Genomic DNA, 20,392 nt, shown 5'->3' on the forward strand with positions numbered 1-20,392 from the left:
ACCTCGTATGTCACCTTTGTGGAAAATTATACAAAATTGTGGATTGACTTTTTATGTATATGGTAATGATGTACAGCTGTTACCGGTAGTTGATGATGGAGCCAAGAAGCAAAGAAATGTTAGCAGATTGTATGGAGAAGGTGGAGTTGTGGTTAAGGGCTAGTGATATGGTCTAGAATGTTGCTAAATTGATAGGCTTTTGCTTTTGAGATGCCAGGTGGTTGTCTCTGGGACACAGGCTACAGGTGAATGGGGAGTATTTTCCTGTGGTAGATTGTTTGAAGATGTTGGGGGTGGGATAGAAGCAAGTTCTGGTTGGATTATATCAATTTTATGGTAAGTTGAATGTGGTGTGTAAATTGAGGCCTCGTTTGAATATAACAACATAACAGTTTCCATGCTGGGGTAGATCGAAGGTCCATCAAGCCCAGTATTCTGTTTTATAGCAATGGCCAACCCAGGTCACAAGTACTGTACCTAGCAATATCCCAAAGAATAATAGGTTTGCAGGAGTGGTAATGAATGTAAGGTTTTGTGTGTGGGTTTGATGAATGTTTTGTTAAGGAAACTTAAAGTAGCTGAAAACTTGTTAGACAAGTCGTTATGTATGGAGAGAGTGGGGCAGTTTCATTGGTTACCAGTGCAGGAACAATGCAGCTTTGAATTGCTTTGAGTGACATTTTAAAATTCTATGCGTGGTGATTGACCACGATTGTTGGCATCTGGATTGGTGTTTCTGATCTGCCCTGCTATTTTTCTTATTTTCAGCTTTAAGTTCATTTTTTCTGAGGCCTTGGTGTCCTGAAACCCCATATTTGGGGATTCTCTGCCTGGGAAAGGGCACAGGTTCTGCGGAACCAGACTGCAGCTCGCAAGGCAAAACTTTGGGAGGACCTATAGGGCCAAACTGCTATATGCTACTTCAGGGCTCGGGATCCATTGCCCTGAGAGCCAGCTCGCTTTCTAAATTTTTTAGTGGCTTGAGCTCAGGCAGTGGGCGCTCTGAGTAAGAACCCTTGGGGTATCGGGTAGCCAGCTCTGTAAATCTCCCCCTCCCTCCCCCCTGGGTTCATTTTGAGTTTTCATGGAGGTAGAGGTCTCAGAAAGGGTCAGTCCAACTGGCAACCTGAAGATTTCCTGGTTTGGAGTTGCTGTTGGAAGTTTCTAAGGCCAAAAGTTCTTTCCATCTTCCAGCTGCAGAGAAAGCTGACAGGCAGGCACTGTGCACAACTGTAAGCCCCATTATGTCCTATGGGAAAATCGGGTGGGGGAGGGGTGTGTGTTTCTGGGGTCAGGTCTCCCACCTCCAAAACCCCTGTTTCAGTGGTTTTTATTTTTCAAAAAAGTATCTGCATGATTTATCAATGGTGTGATTTTTCTGGCAGCGGCCATCTTGGATTTTAAACAATCTTTTTTTCTGAAGCCTCTATCTGCCTCAAAACTCGATTTTTACAAAAATTGACAGGGATTGTCTCAGTGTTTTAACACAATCTCATATGAAATTTGCACTAGATGGCCGGTGGAGGAGCGTCCATGTTCAGCATGCCACAGTGCATGCAAGGAAGGGACAGGGGCCTCAAGCTTATCACCATCTATGTCCTCCATGGACGGGAACTGCTGTGGGTCTGAGAAAGGGGTAAAATGTCCATCCGAAGCCCAAATTTCACAAAGTGCAGACACATGGAGTCCGTGGGAACCCACAAAAGCCCATTTGGAAGTTCTGCAGGGTTCATTTATCTCCCTCACATAAGGCTTCTCAGAATTTGTAAATCTCATATGGAGAGTGTTTTTAACAAGACCAGGACCGGTAGCGTAGCCTATGGGCACACCGCCATTAGTCCAGGGAGCATCCTCTTTTCCTGTGATTGCTTCTCAAATAAACAAGCCGGCCCCCAGCTTCAGTGATCATTCAGAGCCGGACTGGAGATCAAACTTCATGCCACTTTTATCTGAGGACTCAGAGATAGTCCTGGAAGACTCCGGTTTCCCATTTGGGTCCAGTAGCCAAGATGCCTCTCTGGCACTTGACCAGGAGGGATAACCCTTTGATCCAACACCTCTTCAAGTCGGTCTCTGTCCATCATTTTATATCGGATGCTATTAAGGATTTGAAGCTGAAGGCTCAGCCCTCCACTTCCCCAGTGCATCCGGACATTACTGCCCTAGTTATGGAGCAGTGGGAAGCCCTGGAAGGGTCCTTAAGGATCACTATAGCCATGTCCATACTCTATCCCAAGGCACAAGACTTCCAGCAGCTGTTTAATCAGCCGAAGTTGGACTCTGCTGTGCCTCAGGTCACCAAACACATGGCCCTCCAGATGAGGGAGGAGTTTTCTTGACGGATGCACAAGATCGCAAAGTGAACATGGTTTTGAAGAAACAATTTGAAGCTCTAACTCTGGGAATCAAAGCAGCAGTGGCAGCTTTTGCTGCTTGTGCTTGCCACACTAGATTGAGACGGGAGCCCTCTAGCTTCTGCTAGAATGGGTGGATTACATGGCAGACACCCTATATAACCTTATCAAGGTCATGAGCAAGATATCGGTGTATGCAGTCTCTGCTCGCAGAATACTCTGGATCCGGCAGTGGGTGGGTGACTCAGCATACAAGGCAACCTTAAGCAGACTGCCCTTTAAGAGGCAAATGCTTTTCGATAAGGGCCTTAGATGACCTTATGGCCAGTGTGATGGATCGCAGCCCTAAGTCTCTGCCAGAGAACAGGCCGCACCAACTCCCAGGAGAGAGTAGAGGTAATTTTCCTCCCTCTCGCCATTCTCACCAGTACAACCTGAGTTTCTGTACCCAGAGATCCTTCCAAGGTTACAGGCAGCAATTTAGCAATCCCAGATGCCAGCAGCCCTCAGGGTCTCACATCAACCGCCCTCTAAAAAATCCCAATGAAGCCAAGTTGGTGGCTGCACCTCCACATATTGGAGGGAGGCTGTCAGCGTTTCAGAGAGAGTGGGAGAAAATTTCCTCGATCCAGTGGGCGCTGGACATCTATCTGAGTGGGTCACAAGATTGAGTTTTAACATCCTCCTCTGGATTTGTTCTTTGATTCTCCAGTTGGACGGCTGGAAAAAGATGCCAAGGTCCAAGCCATAGAACCTATCTCCGACGACAAATCGGGCCTAGGTAGATACTTCAAATAATTAATTGTGCCCAAGAAAGGATCCCATATTTCCACATGAAAATGGCCCGTTCAGTCATTGCGACAGTGGCTCCAGGGGAGTTTCTGGACTCTAGATCTGACAGAAGCATATCTGCATATTCCATCTTTCCAGCCACAGGAAATATCAGGGTCTATGTACTTCAGGAACATTTCCAGTTTGTGGCTGTCCCGTTCAGATTGGCAACAGCCCCCTGCACTTTCACCAAGGTTATGGTGTTAGTTGCAGCTCATCTTCGAAAGATGGGGATCCACGTATACCCCTAATCTAGACGATTGACTAATTAGAGCTCCATCCAAATGATAGTGTGAGCTAGCAGTGTGACAGGTGTTGGATTTACTCCAGCGGTTAGGCTGGATAATCAAGTTCAAGAAGAGCTATTTGGAACCGACCCGGAGTTTTAGACTATCTGGGCATTCATTTTGACAGCTCAGGACCACGTTTTTCTTCCCGAGCCACGCAAACAAGCTCAAGCAACAAATCTTGTCTCTTTTAGAGATGTTGTTTTTTTACTGCTTGGCATTACCTTCAGGTATTGGGCTCCATGGTTGCCTCTCTGAAGGTTGTTCCCTGAGCCAGGGTGCACATGCAGCCTCTCCAGGATGCTCTTCTGTCTCAGTGGTCCTTTCAGAGGGATTCTCTTCAGATGCAGCTCCCATGGACAGGGACAGTGAGAAACAGCTTACACTGGTTGCTTCAGGAAAACTCCTTGTCGAAGGGCATGCCTCTCTGAATCATGGAGTGGTTGACTCTCACGACTGATGCAATCCTCGTCGGCTGGGAAGCCCATTGCGGGGACCGCTCAATTCAGGGCCAGTGAACTCGCCATCAGAAGGGGTAGTCCATAAACCGTCTGGAGCTCCAAGCCATTTGGCTAGCGTTGAAAGCTCTAGAAAAGATCTTCTGTAAGAGTGTTTTCTGACAACACCACAGCAGTAGCATATGTGAACCGAGAAGGAGGCAGCAGAAGCACTCCCTTAGATCTGGAAGCTCAGATGCTCTTCTGGTGGGCGGAAGTCCATCTGCAGGCTCTTTCTGCTGCCCTCGTGACCGGAGTGGAAAATGTCCAGGCCAACTTTTTCAGTCGGCAGTTCCTGGACCCAGAAGAATGGTCTCTATCCCAAAGGGCTTCTGCAAAAAACTCAAAAGTGAAACACTTCTTTGGTCAAAGGGAAGAACATGGAAGCTTAGGGTTGGATATGTTGGTACAGCCCTGGCCCAGCCAAGGTCTTCTTTGTATCTTCCCACCTTGGACCATGATAAGCTGGGTCATCCACAGGAATTCAACTCATTCAGGACTAGTGATTTTAGAGGCCCAAGACTGGCTTTGCCGTCTATGGGATGCAAACCTAGCAGGACAGGAGTCTTAAGCTCCCTCTTCATTGCGGACTCCTTAGTCAGGGACCAATCCCCATGGCTCTTGAGCACACAGTCCTAGTCTGTAAGGGATATTCAGACATGGTTATTGCCACTCTACTGTGGGCTAAGAAGCCTTCTACTATGGCAGCCTATGCCAAAGCTTGGAAGGCTTTTCAACAGTGTTATGAAAGGGACCGGGTGGAGCAACTCTTACTCCCATTCTGGTTATCCTTGTTTTCCTACAGGCTAGGCTGAAAAAAGGCCTTGCAGTGGCTTCCTTCAAGGTGCAGGTGGCTAGCCTTTCATGCTTCTGGGCACAATGTGGTAAGATGTGACCAGATTCCTATGAGAGGCACCCCAGTTGAGGTATCTACTAAGGCATCCTTTCCCGTCATGGAATCTTAACACTGTTCTAAAGGGCCTCACTAAAGCCCAGGGCCAGAGGTGGCCTGAGAAGCAGGGCAGGCCTGCACGCGACAGCCACATGGCCAGGAATGCCTGCCGGCAAACGCTGCTGACTCTGTCTGTTCCTGTTGTGATGGACTATTTCCAACTATCTTCCTGTGGTAGATTAGAAACAGCCCCAGAGGGATAGCTGGAGCTGCTTCTGTTTTTCCCTGTGCTGAAGCATCAAGTTCCACAGTCCTGATATCTTTGATGGGAATGGTGACCCTCTTGCACACACTTGTTTTTTTCTTCTGCTGCAGTTTCTGAGAAGCAGAAACCTCCTCATTCCCTTCAAGACTTTGTGGGGTGGGAAGGGAGCCTTTCCTTCCTGCCCACCTTTCCTCTGCCAGCAACGGGTTGGGGTTTTGGTTAATAGAATGTTTTTTATGTTTTGTGTTAATTATAGTCACACTAAAGTTATAAAAAGGAATAAATTATATAATCTTACTAGCAAAGCCTCAAAAATATGTAGAGTATAACCAGAAAACAGGCTAAGCACATTAGCAATTATATCAATAGATATTGCACAAGTTTCAAATAGCGGGAACTCAAGGCAGCCACTTTTGTTCCTGGCTCTGCACAGGGCAGGAGCGTAGAAGATCGCTCCTACCCTGCCTTGCCACTAGACCACAAGACTTTACAAAGTACTGGAAGGGTCTGGGAGATAGGGATGGGTCGGAGTCAGCCCTAAGTAGGTTGTGGAGGATTCCAGAAAGTGGGAGGGAGGTGGGTGTGGATCAGAGTTGGCCCTAAGTAAGTTGTGGCGTTTTTAAAATATAAGTTGTTGCGAGGTCCGGCAGAGGGATAAAAAAATTGCAAATAGTCACAAGTACCAAACCTGCGAATATTGAGGGAGAAGTGTATATATAGAATATTATTCAGTTCTCCTGAAGTCGGGATATCTAACCCCCCCCCCCCCCCCCCACACACACACACACACACACACTATTTGAAATTTAAGTCTCTATTGATACAATTCCTAATGTGCTTAGCCTGTTTTCTGGTTATACTCTCTCTATTTTTAGACTTTGTGTTAATTATGCCATTTGGGCAGTCAGGATATTGAAGTAGTTAATAAATACTTGAAATTAAAAAATGCAAATTTGAATAGTTCTGTATATCACAAGCACTGATATTTTTCTCTTTTGTGACCTCTAGGTGATAGAGAAATTCTGAGACTGATATCTGAGTTGGAAGAGTGTGTCTCTTTGCTTCCTATGGTAGTGGAAAGTGCAAATATACAAGCTGAAGTAGCACTTGCTATGCAGCCTCTCAGAAGTGAAAATGTACAATTGCGCAGGTCAGTAAATAAAACTCCTGATAAAATAGTGTATTATTATTTATTAGTATTTGTATACCACTTATAGCCTAAGTGGGTTTACACTCATGTATTCAAGCATTTTCCCTATCTGTCCTGGTAAGCTCACACTTAATGTACCAACATAAGAATTGCCGCTGCTGGGTCAGACCAGTGGTCCATTGTGCCCAGCAGTCCGCTCCCGCAGCAGCCCCCTAGGTCAAAGACCAGTGCCCTAACTGAGACCAGCCCTACCTGCATACGTTCCAGTTCAGCAGGAACTTATCTAACTTTGTCTTGAAACCCTGGAGGGTGTTTTCCCCTATAACAGCCTCCAGAAGAGCGTTCCAGTTTTCCACCACTCTCTGGGTGAAGAAGAGAACTTCCTTACATTTGTACAGAATCTATCCCCTTTTAACTTCAGAGAGTGCCCTCTTGTTCTGTCTACCTTGGAGAGGGTGAACAACCTGTCTTTATATACTAAGTCTATTCCCTTCAGTTACTTGAATGTTTCGATCATGTCCCCTCTCAGTCTCCTCTTTTCAAGAGAGAAGAGGCCCAGTTTCTCTAATCTCTCGCTGTACGGCAACTCCTCCAGCCCCTTAACCATTTACTTGCTCTTTTCTGGACCCTTTCGAGTAGTATCGTGTCCTTTTTCATGTACGGTGACCAGTGCTGGATGCAATATTCCAGGTGAAGGCATATCATGGCCCGGTACAGCGGTATGACAACCTTCTCCGATTTGTTCATGATCCCCTTCTTAATCATTCCTAGCATCCTATTCACCCTTTTCGCTGCCGCCACGCATTGTGCAGATGGCTTCATTGACCTATCGACTAGCACTCCCAAGTCTCTTTCCTGGGGGGGGGGGAGGGTCTCTCCAAGTAACACCCCAGACATCCTGTATTCGTATAAAAGATTTTTGTTACTGACATGCATCACCTTGCACTTATCCACGTGAAAACATTGAATAATCAATATAGTTTAAAGTTCTTATGTTTTCAAGCAGACTTCCTAGGACATCAAGCCGCATTGTGGTATAAATTAATATCTGGATATTTGAATAAAAAAACCAAAAATGGTCTAAGAGATATTTGGAGCATTGAGATTAAGCATCAAATTAATGCATCTCAATGGCCACTAATTTGGTCTTGGAGAATGGGATGTACAGTGTCAGCATCTATGAGACAAACTTGGTTCTTTTTATTACATAGAGCTTTTTGGACCCCTACACGTTTGCAAAAATTAGACAGTTCTAAGTCAAATAAATGCTGGCACTGTAATCTGGAACCAGGGACGTTAGATCACTTACTGTATCATTGTCCCTACATTAAAAGTTTTTGGAATTCAATTTGGCCACAAATTAATAAATTGATGGAAAATTATATAGCAATATCATATGATACAGTGTTATTTGGAATGATGATGAGAAAAAAAAGTCAAATTTCACCAGAAAATAACAAGCTTTTATTAATCATGACAGGGGTTGCCATTCAGCATATAACCAACAATTGGAAGAATTATAATAACCTAAATTATACATTTTGGTGGAACACAATATGTCATATATTCAAAATGGAAAGAGCAATAGCAATACAAAGAGGGACATATATTAAATTTATAAAAATATGGGGGCCATTGACAAAATATTGTAATGAATAAATAGTAGGATTTTTCTTCTTCTTTTCTTCTTTTAAATATCTTTATTATGTCACACATAGAGGGGGGGTAATGAAAATAATCTCTATATAATATGTTATAATATATTATATAATAAGTAATGTATGAATGAAAAGTAATAGAAGGGTAGGGGGAGGGGAGAGGGGATAAAAAAATATTTAGAACATAATGTATTAGATAAAAGTGTTATTGTATATTCATCAATTGTATTTTAATATGTTGTACACTTTCTGTAAAATTTGAAAATAAAAAATAATATAAAAAAAAAAAGAACCTCATTTGCCATGTGTCGGCCCACTTCTCAAGTGTGTTTATTTTACGCTGCAGATCTTCGCAATCCTACTGCGTCTTCACTACTCTGAATAACTGGGGCAATAGGGAATTAAGTTACTTGCCAAAGTCACAAGGAGCAGTATGGGATTTGGACCTACATACTCAGGATGTAGGCTGGAATGAAATACCCTGGGTTGTTTTTATAATTTTTGCTTGCCATTTCAAGGAAAATAGAATATTATATGGAATTAAGAAATGAAAAAGGGGAGGGTTATATTTTATGTGATAAGATAAATTATTTGTAATCACAATTTTCATGTATTAATTGAAGATAATATGTGCAATTCAAATATTGTAAGAATGCAAAAATTTATAAATAAAAATTTTAAAAAATAAAAAAAAGGAAAATAGAATCAAGCTCCTGAGAAGGCTGAAGGGCAAATGATGGTAGGCAAATGAGACTAGATTCAGTAAATGATGCCCAAATTTGGGCACCAGAAAAAAGGCAGTCTGATATCAAAGAGCAGCAAAGTAGTAGAGCATTCAGGAATCTACCAAAAGGCAAGGTAGAACAAGAACACCAAGATTAATATAGGTGTAGGGAGCCAATCAGGAAGGTTGCCAGCGTGTCTTCTCAGTGGACCAGTTGGGTTAATTTTGCATCATCAGACTGTGACTAAGTGCAATCCAAAGGAGAGAAAGAGGCTGCAGCATACCAATTAGAAAAAGGGAGTCTCCTAGGGAATGGAAGTTGAAATATGTGCCAGGAATGATAATTAATTCTTTTAACTTGGGAGATACATATTATAGTATTTAGGCTTTTTTAGCAAATGACATTTTTAAAGGCCTTGGTCCTTTTTTGGAAAAGCAAACCCTGAAATCAGTTAAATATTCACCAGTTACAATTTATATTACTATAGTACTCTTTTTATAAGTGTTCCGTTCAAAAACAGAAACCTTACACTTAGTACAACATACTGTGGTGAGATGATATTAGAAAATGACATGGGGAAAAACTTTGTTCCCTTCTCCGCCTCATCCACGCAAGCTCAGTCCTCGTTCTATCCCCACTAGCTCGGTCCCCGCCCCGCAAACCATCTGATCCTATCCACATAAGCCTCGGAATAGTTTTATACTGAACTTATTTTATTAAAGTATAAAAAGAAACAATATTCGGTACAATTGTCATTTTATAAATCAAAGTTCCGGATGCTGAACTAGAGAAATAGATGTTCAGCTGGCAGGACTTTGTTTACAAATGTTTTATCAACACAACTAATATATTACTTTATCCTAAAGCAAAAAAAAAGAAAATAAATAGAAATTTTTTTTCTACCTTTGTTGTCTGGTTTCTGCTTTCCTCATCTTCTCATTGATTTCCTTCCATCCACATAGAAACATAAAAGTAGACGGCAGATAAGGGCCACGACCCATCAAGTCTGCCCACTCTAATGACCCTCCCTATCTATCTTTGCGGATAGATCCCACATGTCTATCCCAACTGGCCTTGAAATCTGGCACGCTGCTGGCCTCAATAACCTGAAGTGGAAGACTATACCAGCGATCAACCACCCTTTCAGTGAAGAAGAACTTCCTAGTGTCACCGTGCAGTTTCCCGCCCCTGATTTTCCACGGATGCCCCTTGTTGCCGCAGGACCTTTGAAAAAGAAGATATCTTCCTCCACCTCGATGCGGCCCGTGAGATACTTGAATGTCTCGATCATATCTCCCCTCTCTCTACGTTCCTCGAGTGAGTAGAGCTGAAACTTCCCTAACCGCTCCTCATATGGGAGCTCCTTGAGTCCTGAGACCATCCTGGTGGCCATTCTCTGGACCGATTCCAGTCTCAGCACATCCTTGCGGTAATGCGGCCTCCAGAATTGCACACAGTACTCCAGGTGCGGTCTCACCATGGATCTATACAGTGGCATAATGACTTCAGGTTTACAGCTGACGAAACTCCTGCGTATGCAACCTATGATTTGCCTTGCTTTGGAAGAAGCTTGCTCCACTTGGTTTGCAGACTTCATGTCTTCCCTGACAATCACCCCTAAGTCTTTCTGCTTCAGTTCTTGTCAGGATCTCGCCATTTAGGGTGTAAACCTTGCATGGATTTCGGCTTCCCAGGTGCATGACTTTGCATTTTTTGGCATTGTAACTGAGTTGCCAGGACCTAGACCAGCGCTCCAGTAGAAGTAGGTCATGCATCATATCGTCTGCCATTGAATTTTTGTCTGTTGTGCTTTTGCTCACTACATTGCTTAGTTTGGCATCATCGGCGAATAATGTTATTCTACCTCGGAGCCTTTCTGTCAAGTCTCTTATATAGATGTTGAACAAGATCGGGCCCAGGACGGAGCCCTGTGGCACTCCACTTATCACCTCTGACATTTCGGAGGGGGTGCCATTCACCACTACCCTCTGAAGCCTACCTCCAAGCCAGTTCCCAACCCATTTGGTCAAAGTGTCGCCCAAGCCTAAAGAACTCATCTTGCTCAGCAACCTGCGGTGTGGTATGCTATCAAATGCTTTGCTGAAATCCAGGTAGACGATGTCCAGGGACTCACCAGCATCCAGCTTCCTCGTCACCCAGTCAAAGAAGCTGATAGGTTTGATTGGCAGGATCTCCCTTTAGTAAATCCATGTTGGCGGGGATCCTGTAGGTTCTCCTCGTCCATGATCTTATCCAATTGGCGTTTGATTAGGGTTTCCATTAGTTTGCTCACTATTGATGTGAGACTCACTGGTCTGTAGTTTGCCATCTCCATCCTGGAGCCTTTCTTGTGGAGTGGAATGACGCTAGCCGTCTTCCAGTCCATCGGGACGTTACCTGTACTAAGGGAGAGATTGAAGAGCGCGGATAGCGGTTCCGCCAAGACATCACCCAACTCCCTGAGCACCCTAGGATGTAGGTTGTCAGGCCCCATTGCCTTGTTGACCTTGATTTTTGACAGCTCGCAGTAGACGCTGCTGGGTGTAAACTTGAAATTACTAACGGGTCAACTGATTTAGCCCTTGTCTGTGGCTGAGGGCCGATACCCGGCGCCTCCGCGGGTGAAGACTGAGCAGAAGTATTTATTTAACAGTTGGGCTTTTCCGAGTCCTTCTCCACATAGTCTCCGTCTGGTTTTTGAAACGTACTATCCCGCCCGAGTTCTTATTTCTGTCACTGATATACTTGAAGAAAGATTTATCTCCTTTTCTGGATGTTCTTTGCTAGAGACTCCTCCATGCGGAATTTTGGCCTCCCTAACTGCTGCTTTGATGGCTCTTGACTTGGCCAGATATTCTACTCTAGAGTCCTGTGCCCCTGATTGTTTTGTAAGAGATGAATGCTTTTTTCTTCTCTTTGAGGTCCGAGATCTCCGTAGAGAACACTGTGGCTTGTTCCTATTCCCTTTACTTACTGATTTAACATAGCGGTTTTGTTGCTTCCTGTATGATGGCTTTCAAGTTGACCACATATCTTCCACGCTGTCGGTTGTCTGCTTGGCTTTGTAGTGCCTGGTGAACGAAGTCTCCATGTCTTGGAAGTTTGTGTCCTTGAATTTGAGGTACCTTGGTCAGTGTGGTAGATTTCGTTGAAACCTTTCTTGAGATTGAACCATATCATATTGTGGTCACTGGAGGCCAAAGTTTCACCAACCGAGTACCTCCGTGATTACTTTCTCCATTGGTAAGTACCAGGTCCAGAATTGCCTGATCCCTTGTTGGTTCAAATACCAGTTGCCTGAGTCTTGCTCCATTCAAAGAGTGGAAGCAAGCCGGAAGCAGAGGAAAGTGTGACCCAATCCACATCAGGCATGTTGAAGTCACCTACCAATACTGTGTCCCCCCGCAAGGTGATATTCTCTATATCTCCAATTAGTTCCATATCTGTGTCATCTTGATGTTTTGGGGGTCTGTATACTGTCTGCCTTCTCTGTCTCTTCCATATGCTCTGTTACTGTGCCTCTCCCTTCCATCTCTCCCTCCACTCCCCCACCCCCCCCAAATGGTCTTGCACCCATCTTCTTCCCTCTGCTCCCCCCCCCTAGTCTAGAATCTCTCTCTTCTCCATTTCCCTTCAGCATCTGTTCCTCCCCACCTTACCTCCCTCTCTCCCTTCCCCAGTTCCCTTCAGCGTCTTCTCCCTACTCTCTCTTCCCCATTTCCCTTCAGCGTCTTTCCTTTCCACACCATCTTCCCCAGTTCCCTTTATAGAGAAACATAGAGTATGACGGCAGATAAGGGCCGTCGGCCCAAACATGTCTGCCACTCAAAACTAACCCTCCCTCCCTGGGGTATCCATCTTTTAAGCGTAGCTCTGTGGTACCCCTACCTGTTTGTCCCATCGCTTCTTGAAGTTGCTATTGGCCTCGACCACCTGGCATGGAAGACTGTTCCATTGATCACCCGCTCGGTGAAGAAGTACTTCCTGGTGTCACCATGAAACCTCCCCCCCTTGAGTTTTTAGCGGATGTCCTCTTGTCTCCGTGGGACCCTTTAAAAAAGATTTCTTTCTCCACCTCAATACGTCCCGTGATGTATTTGAATGTTTCTATCATGTCCCCCCTTTCTCTACGCTTCTTGAGAGAATACAAGTGTAGCCTGGTCAGACGTTCTTCATATGGGATGTCCTTAAGTCCTGATACCATCCTAGTGGCCATTCTCTGGATGGACTCCATCCTCTTCACATCCTTTTGATAATGCGGCCTCCAAAACTGGACACAGTACTCCAGATGAGGTCTCACCATGGCTTTGTACAGTGGTAGTGTGACTACAGGCTTTCGGCTGATAAAGCTCCTTCTGATGCAACCCAGCATTTGTCTGGCCTTTACTGAAGCTTTCTCCACCTGATTGGCAGCTTTCATATCTTCCCTGATGAGAACACTCAGGTCCCTTTCTGCAGTAGTTCTTGATAAGTTTTCCCCGTTCAAGGTGTATGTTCTGCATGGATTTCCGCTCCCAAGGTGCATTACTTTACATTTTTTGGCATTTAAAGTTTAGTTGCCAAGCACTGGACCATTGTTCCAATAAAAGCAGGTCCTGTTCCATAGTGTTCGGCCTGTTTGCGCTGTCAGGTTCAGTTGCCCTGCCCTCAGTGTTGCATAGTTTGGCGTCATCGGCAAACAATGTAATTTTGCCTCGAAGTCCCTGAGTCAGATCCCTTACAAAGATATTGAATAGCATCGGGCCCAGGACCAAGCCCTGCGGTACTCCACTGGTCACTCTCGACGTTTTGAGGGAGTGCTGTTTACCATTACTCTCTGAAGTCTGCCGCTTAGCCAGTCTTCTACCGACGCTGTCAAGTGTTTTTCCTAGTCCCAACGAGTTCATCTTGCTCAATAACCTATGTTGTGGAACACTATCAAAAGCCTTGCTGAAGTCTAAATAGACGATGTCCAGGGACTCACCCCCATCTATTTTTTTCGTTACCCAGTCAAAGAAGCTTATCAGATTGGACTGACAGGACCTTCCCTTTGTAAAGCATGCTGGTGGGGATATCTTAATCTGTCATCATCCAGAAATGTGTCCAATCTGTTCTTAATCAACTTTTCCATGAGTTTACTCACTATTGTTTTAAATTCTTTATTCATTTTTGCATGTTACAACAAGTTACATTACATTACATTACATTAGTGATTTCTATTCCGCTTGTGCCTTGCGGTTCTAAGCGGATTACATTAGAATATGGCTGGACATTTCCAGGCGATGACAATACAATTATTTGTATAACTTTACAAACTTTGCAAACCTAACTTTACTTAACTTTTCGTACATAACTTTACATAACTTTACGTACATAACTTTACATAACTTTACGTGGAGTTACTTTGTGTTACTTTACATTATCCTTACCGTGCTTGCATAACTTGCATTAAGTTTACATAATTTATCTTACATAATTTATCTTACATAACTTTACAAGACTTTACGTAGAGTTATTTTATGTTATTTTACCTTATTATTCCAGTACATTGCATAACTTACATTACATGATATTACAAAGCATAACCTTATGTTATATTACAACGCATAACCTTATGTTAATTTACATAATATTACAACGCATAATCTTATGTTACCAAAATCGTCTGTTCCTAGGTTGCTATATCTGATTTTTTCGGTATTTGGGGGGACTGTGTTTCTAGATATGAATTGGCTTTACGCCCGATGCAGCTAGATTAGATGTTGCCTATGGGGACGAAGTTGCAGTTGGTTGTGAGTTGCAGTAGGTTATGAAGGGAGAGAAGATGATGGTAGATTATAATATTGGGATGTGTTTTTTGAATAGTATGGTTTTTATATCTTTTCGAAACGCTTTGTAGTCCGTAGTTGTGGTCAGCAGCTTGGATATGGTGGGGTCAATTTTCGCGGCCTGTGTAGCAAGTAGGTTGTCATATAGCTTTTTGCGTTTTGTGCCTTTGAGTGAGGGGTAGGTGAATGGAGTCTGGGTTCTCCTTACTCTAGTTGAGAGGTTTCGGGTTAGGCGGCTGTTTAGGTAGAGAGGTGCTGTTCCGTTTAGTGCTTTGAATAATAAACAGTATAGTTTGAATTGAGTTCTTGCTTGTATCGGTAGCCAGTGTGAGTCGAGATAGGCATTAGTGATGTGATCGTATTTTCCTAGCGAGTAGATAAGTCTGAGTGCTGTGTTCTGTACTGTCTGTAATTGTTTGGTCATGTAAGCGGGGCAGGGTAGATAAAGGCTGTTGCAGTAGTCTACAAGTCCTAGTACAAGTGATTGGACTAAGATCCCTGTATTGAATTTTGTCAAAGAATTTTCTTATTTTTCGCAGGTTGCGCATGGTGTAGAAGGCTTTTTGGATGGTTTTGTTAGTATGAGTCTGCATTGTGCATCTCCTGTCTATTGTTACTCCCAGGATTTTGAGTGCTGGCTGTATTGGGTATGTGATTGCATTTGTCGTCAGATCAGTTAAGGTAGGTTCTTTGTCTTTTTCTAGCAGCAGGAATTTGGTTTTATCCGTGTTCAGTTTCAGTTTGTGGTTGGTCATCCATGTTTCTACCGTTTCCAGAGTTATTTTCAGTCGTCCTGATGAGTTGGGGTCTTGGGTATTGAAGGGGAGAAGGATTGTTATGTCGTCTGCGTAGCTGAATGAGACTATATTTAGGGAGTCTAGAGTGGTGCCCAGTGAGGATACGTAGAGGTTGAAAAGTATGGGTGATAATGGAGATCCTTGTGGTACTCCACAGGGGTTTGACCAAGGGTCAGATATGTGGTCTTTTGTCTTTACTTTATAAGTTCTAGTTTTTAGAAAGCCTTGGAACCAGTTGAGTACCAAACCTGTGATCCCTATGGCGTCTAGTATCTGGAGTAGTATGTTGTGATCCACTAGGTCGAAAGCTGCTGAAAGATCTAGTTGGATAAGTAGTATCCTGTTCCCTTTGCTGAGGTGTTGGTGTGCTATATCCATTAGAGATACAAGTAGTGTCTCTGTGCTGTGGTTTTTTTCTGAAACCTGATTGTGATGGGTGTAGTATGTTGTGGTCTTCTAAGTAGTTGGTGAGGTATTGTGCTACAAGACCTTCTTGTAGTTTGATATATAATGGGATTGATGCGATGGGTCTGTGGTTGGCTGGATTATTGTTTGGAGCTTTGGGATCTTTCGGTATGGGGGTGATAATAATCTCGCCTAGTTCTGGTGGGAAGTGACCATCTGTGAGCGTGGATTGTAGCCAGTTCATGAGGTTAGCTTTGAACTTGATGGATGCGGTTGTTAGCAGGTACGATGGGCAGCTGTTTAGGTCACAAGAAGTTTTACTATATTTGTTGTATAGTCGAGTCATGTCGTTCCATTGTATTTTGGGGAAGTTAGTCCACGTTCTGTCAGCTACTAAGGCTTCATCTATTGTTGGTGTTGTTATAATCTCATCGAGGAGGGTTAATTAATTGTTGAATGTGGATCTGATATTGGTGATTTTGTGCTTGAAGTAGTCTGCTAATTGGTGAGCTGAAGGAGATTGGTTTCCTTGAGTAGCTAGGAAAGGTTTGGTGTCTGTGAGTTTTTCTTACAATATTGAAGAGTATTTTTGAGTCTGGGTTTTCAGTGCCTATTAGTTTGGAATAGTATGCTTTCCTTTTTTCCTTTAGTTTGATGTTATATTGTTTTGATTTGGATTCTCCATGCTACTTTTGTTTGGTCTTGTTTCTGTTTTTTCCATATTCTTTCGAGGTGTCTGCATTGTCTTTTTAAATGGAGAAGTTCAGCGTCGAACCATTTGTCTGAAGGTCTACAGATTTTGTTTTTTGTTTTTATTGGTGCTAGCTCGTTCAAAGTAGCTTCGCTAATGGTACGCCAGTGAGTTACAAATTCTTTGGGGTTGATTTGGTCGAATGCTGGATCTACCTTCTCCCAAAATGTAGTAGGATTTTTTTTTTTTTTTTTCCATTATTTTTTATTTTCTAATTTTTCATAAAGTGTACATAATAATAAATTACAATTGATAAATGCATATTATCACTTTTATATCTAATACATTATATATCTGAATTTGATTTTCCCCCTCACCCTCCCCCCTCCCTTTCATTACTTTAATATAATATTTTAATTTTCAAATTTTTATAAAAAGTATACAACATATTAGAATACAATTGATAAATATTCAATAATCTTTTTTATATCTAATACAATATAATCTAAACAAATTTTGTCCCATTTCCCTCCCCCCACCCTTTTATTACCTTTTATTCATACGTTACATTTTGTATACTATATTATAACATACTATGTATAAATTAATTTTTCTTACCCCCCCTTTATGTGTGTCATAAAAAAGATCCTTAAAAGAAGAAAAGAAGAAGAAAACATCATATTATTTATTCATTACAGTATTTTGTCAATGGCCCCCATATTTTTATAAATTTAGTATATGTCCCCTTTTGTATTGCTATTGTTCTTTCCATTTTAAAAATATGACATATTGTATTCCACCAAAATGTGTAATTTAGGTTGTTGTAATTTTTCCAATTGTTAGTTATATGTTGAATGGCAACCCCTGTCATAATTAATAAAAGCTTATTATTTTCTGGTGAAATTTGACTTTTTATTCTCATCATTGTTCCAAATAAAATTGTATCATATGATATTGCAATATGATTTTCCATTAATTTATTAATTTGTGGCCAAATTGAATTCCAAAAAATTTTAATATAAGGACAATGATATAATAAATGATCTAATGTCCCTGGTTCTAGATTACAGTGCCAGCATCTATTAGACTTAGAACTGTCTAATTTTTGCAAACGAGTAGGGGTCCAAAAAGCTCTATGTAATAAAAAGAACCATGTTTGTCTCATAGATGCTGACACTGTACATCCCATTCTCCAAGACCAAATTAGTGGCCATTGAGATGCATTAATTTGATGTCCAATCTCAATGCTCCAAATGTCTCTTAGACCATTTTTTGGTTTTTTATTCAAATATCCAGATATTAATTTATACCACAATGCGGCTTGATGTCCTAGGAAGTCTGCTTTAAAGCATAAGAACTTTAAACTATATTGATTGTTTAATGATTTCCATTCAGGGAACCCAACCTGAATGGCCTGCTTCAATTGCAACCATTTAAAACTTTGTGTTTTATTAAGACCAAATCTATGTTGCAATTGTGGAAAATCCAGCAGTTTACCTTCTGAAATAATATCATCTAGAGATCTAATGCCTGCATTAATCCAGTTCTTCCAAAGGATTTGAGCTCCGCCAATTTTGATCTTGGAGTTTATCCATATGGATTGATTAGTTGATTTGTATATTGGGATGGGTGTTAATTTATCAATAAATCTCAATGTTTTCCAAGTATCCATTATTATTTTATTTTCTTTGTATCTTTTTAGGTATATTAATACTTGGTAAATGAACTAAATTTAGGGGAAACATAAGGCGCCATTCCAAATATAACCAATCTGGTGCATTATCTATAAGTTCTGGGAGGATCCAATACATACCCTGACGTAGAATATAGGCTTGATGGTACCTATAGAAATTTGGAAAATTTACCCCTCCCTCCTTAATTGATTTTTGTAAGGTTACTAAAGCTATTCTAGGTGTCTTACCAAGCCAAAGAAATTTTGTTAAAATTCTATTAAGCTTTTTATAAAAGGACCCCTGAAAATAAATAGGTATCATACTCATTTGGTAGCAAACTACAGGCAACATCATCATTTTAATAGTTTGAACTCTTCCCCACCAAGAAATATGTAATGGGTTCCATTGCTCACATAACTCCGTAACTTTTTTTAATACATATTTTTCATTTTCTTTTACAGTATCTTCAATTGTTTTTTTAACTTGAATGCCTAGATATTTAAATCCTTCTTCTTTCCATATGAATGGAAAAGTATCAAATAATCCTTTTACACAGTGAACATTCAAGGGTATAATTTCAGATTTATTCCAATTAATTTTTATAACCTGAAAATTTGCCAAACTTATCAATTAATTCCAATAAAGAAGATAAGGTAGACTCTGGATTTCTCAAATAAAGCAAAATATCATCCGCATAAGCCGAAATTTTATATTCCATATCTGAATATGGAATACCTTGTATCTCCCTCGTTTGCTGTATTGCTAACAATAAGGGTTCTAATACAACATCAAATAACAAAGGAGATAAAGGACAGCCTTGTCTAACTCCCCTCTGTAATTGAAAACCATCAGATATCTTATTATTAATATTTAATCTTGCAATCGGGAAGCTATACAATGTTTTTACCATTTGTATAAATCCAGAACCTATACCAAACCATTCTAAAGCCTGATACATAAAATTCCATTCTACCCTATCAAATGCTTTTTCAGCATCTAATGAAACTGTAAAAGCCGGTTCATCCATTTTTTTTGATAAGTTTAGCATGTGAAATAATAGTCTAGAGTTATTGGAGGAATGTCTTTTAGCAACGAAACCCGTTTGATGCATATCTATAATATGTGGGAGAGCTTTGGCTAATCTCAAAGCCAAAATTTTCGCCAAAAGTTTATTATCAACATTTATCAAAGATATAGGCCTGTAGTTTGAAACCAAAGTAGGATCTTTATTTGGCTTAGGCAAAACAATTATTATTGATTCAGCCATAGTACCTTTTATATTACCTTTTATAAGTTGTGTCTGATATAATTTTAATAAATGTGGGGAAAGGATATTTTGAAATGTTTTATAAAATTCTACTGTGTAACCATCACCACCTGGAGCGGATCCAACTCTAAGAGATCTCAATGCTGTTTCTAATTCTTTTAATGATATAGGTTCTTCTAAACTTCGTTTTATATGATCAGTAATTTTAGGTCCATTAATTAAATCTAAAAATTTTTTTCCATCTTTTTGTTTCTCCAAATAAGGTTCGGAAGAATACAGATCCTTATAAAAATTTAAAATTGTTTTAATATTATATTTGTTTGATTTGTTATTATACCATTATCATCTTTTATTCCATTAATATTAGTTCTCCTTTTTTTTGCCTTAAGATAATTTGCCAATAATTTTCCCGCCTTATTAGAATTTCCATAATACACTGTTTGCTTGGAAAACAAATCTTTTCTTATCATTTTTGAAGTTAATTCATTATATTTACCTTTTGTTTTCAAAAGAGCTTGTAAAACTTCATATTCCCATTTACTTATCAATTTAGCTTCTAATATTTTTATTTCTTTTTCTAATTCTATATATTGTTTTTTGATCTGTTTCCTAATAAAAGCTGAATATGATATAATATTACCCCTCATAGTTGCTTTAAATGCATCCCATACATTCTCTATAGATGTATCTTCCACTAAATTTGTTTGAAAAAATTCATTAATTTGTGTTTTAAAATTTTCCAAAAATTTGTCATCCACAAGCAATGCATTATCAAATCTCCAAAGAGGTCTATTATTTTCTAATTGATCTAATTGTAATTCTATCCATATTCCCGCATGATCCGAAATGATAATAGGATCAATGGAGGCTTTAATCACCTGTTGCACTTTATTTGTTGAAACAAAAATATAATCTATTCTTGAAAATGATTTATGAACCTGTGAACAAAATGAATATTCCTGATCATTAAAATGAAGAATACGCCATATATCCTTCAAATCACATGATCGAACTAAATTATCTAGACCTAAAGATTTAATATTTTTACCTGGTTTTTTATCCAATAATGGATCCATTACAGCATTAAAATCTC

At 40.8% G+C, this 20,392-nt stretch overlaps 1 protein-coding gene across 1 annotated transcript in view; it reads left to right on the plus strand.

Annotated features, from left to right (window-relative positions):
• The window catches only part of CCDC14 (coiled-coil domain containing 14), a 172,560-nt gene that overhangs the window by 100,417 nt on the left and 51,751 nt on the right, over nucleotides 1-20,392 (plus strand). The window contains 2 exon segments of the mRNA XM_033945697.1: nucleotides 1,108-1,121; nucleotides 6,135-6,276. Of these exon segments, the coding sequence (XP_033801588.1) occupies nucleotides 1,108-1,121; nucleotides 6,135-6,276 (156 nt within the window).

Source organism: Geotrypetes seraphini, chromosome 5 (assembly GCF_902459505.1).
Source record: "Geotrypetes seraphini chromosome 5, aGeoSer1.1, whole genome shotgun sequence".
Taxonomy (NCBI): domain Eukaryota; kingdom Metazoa; phylum Chordata; class Amphibia; order Gymnophiona; family Dermophiidae; genus Geotrypetes; species Geotrypetes seraphini.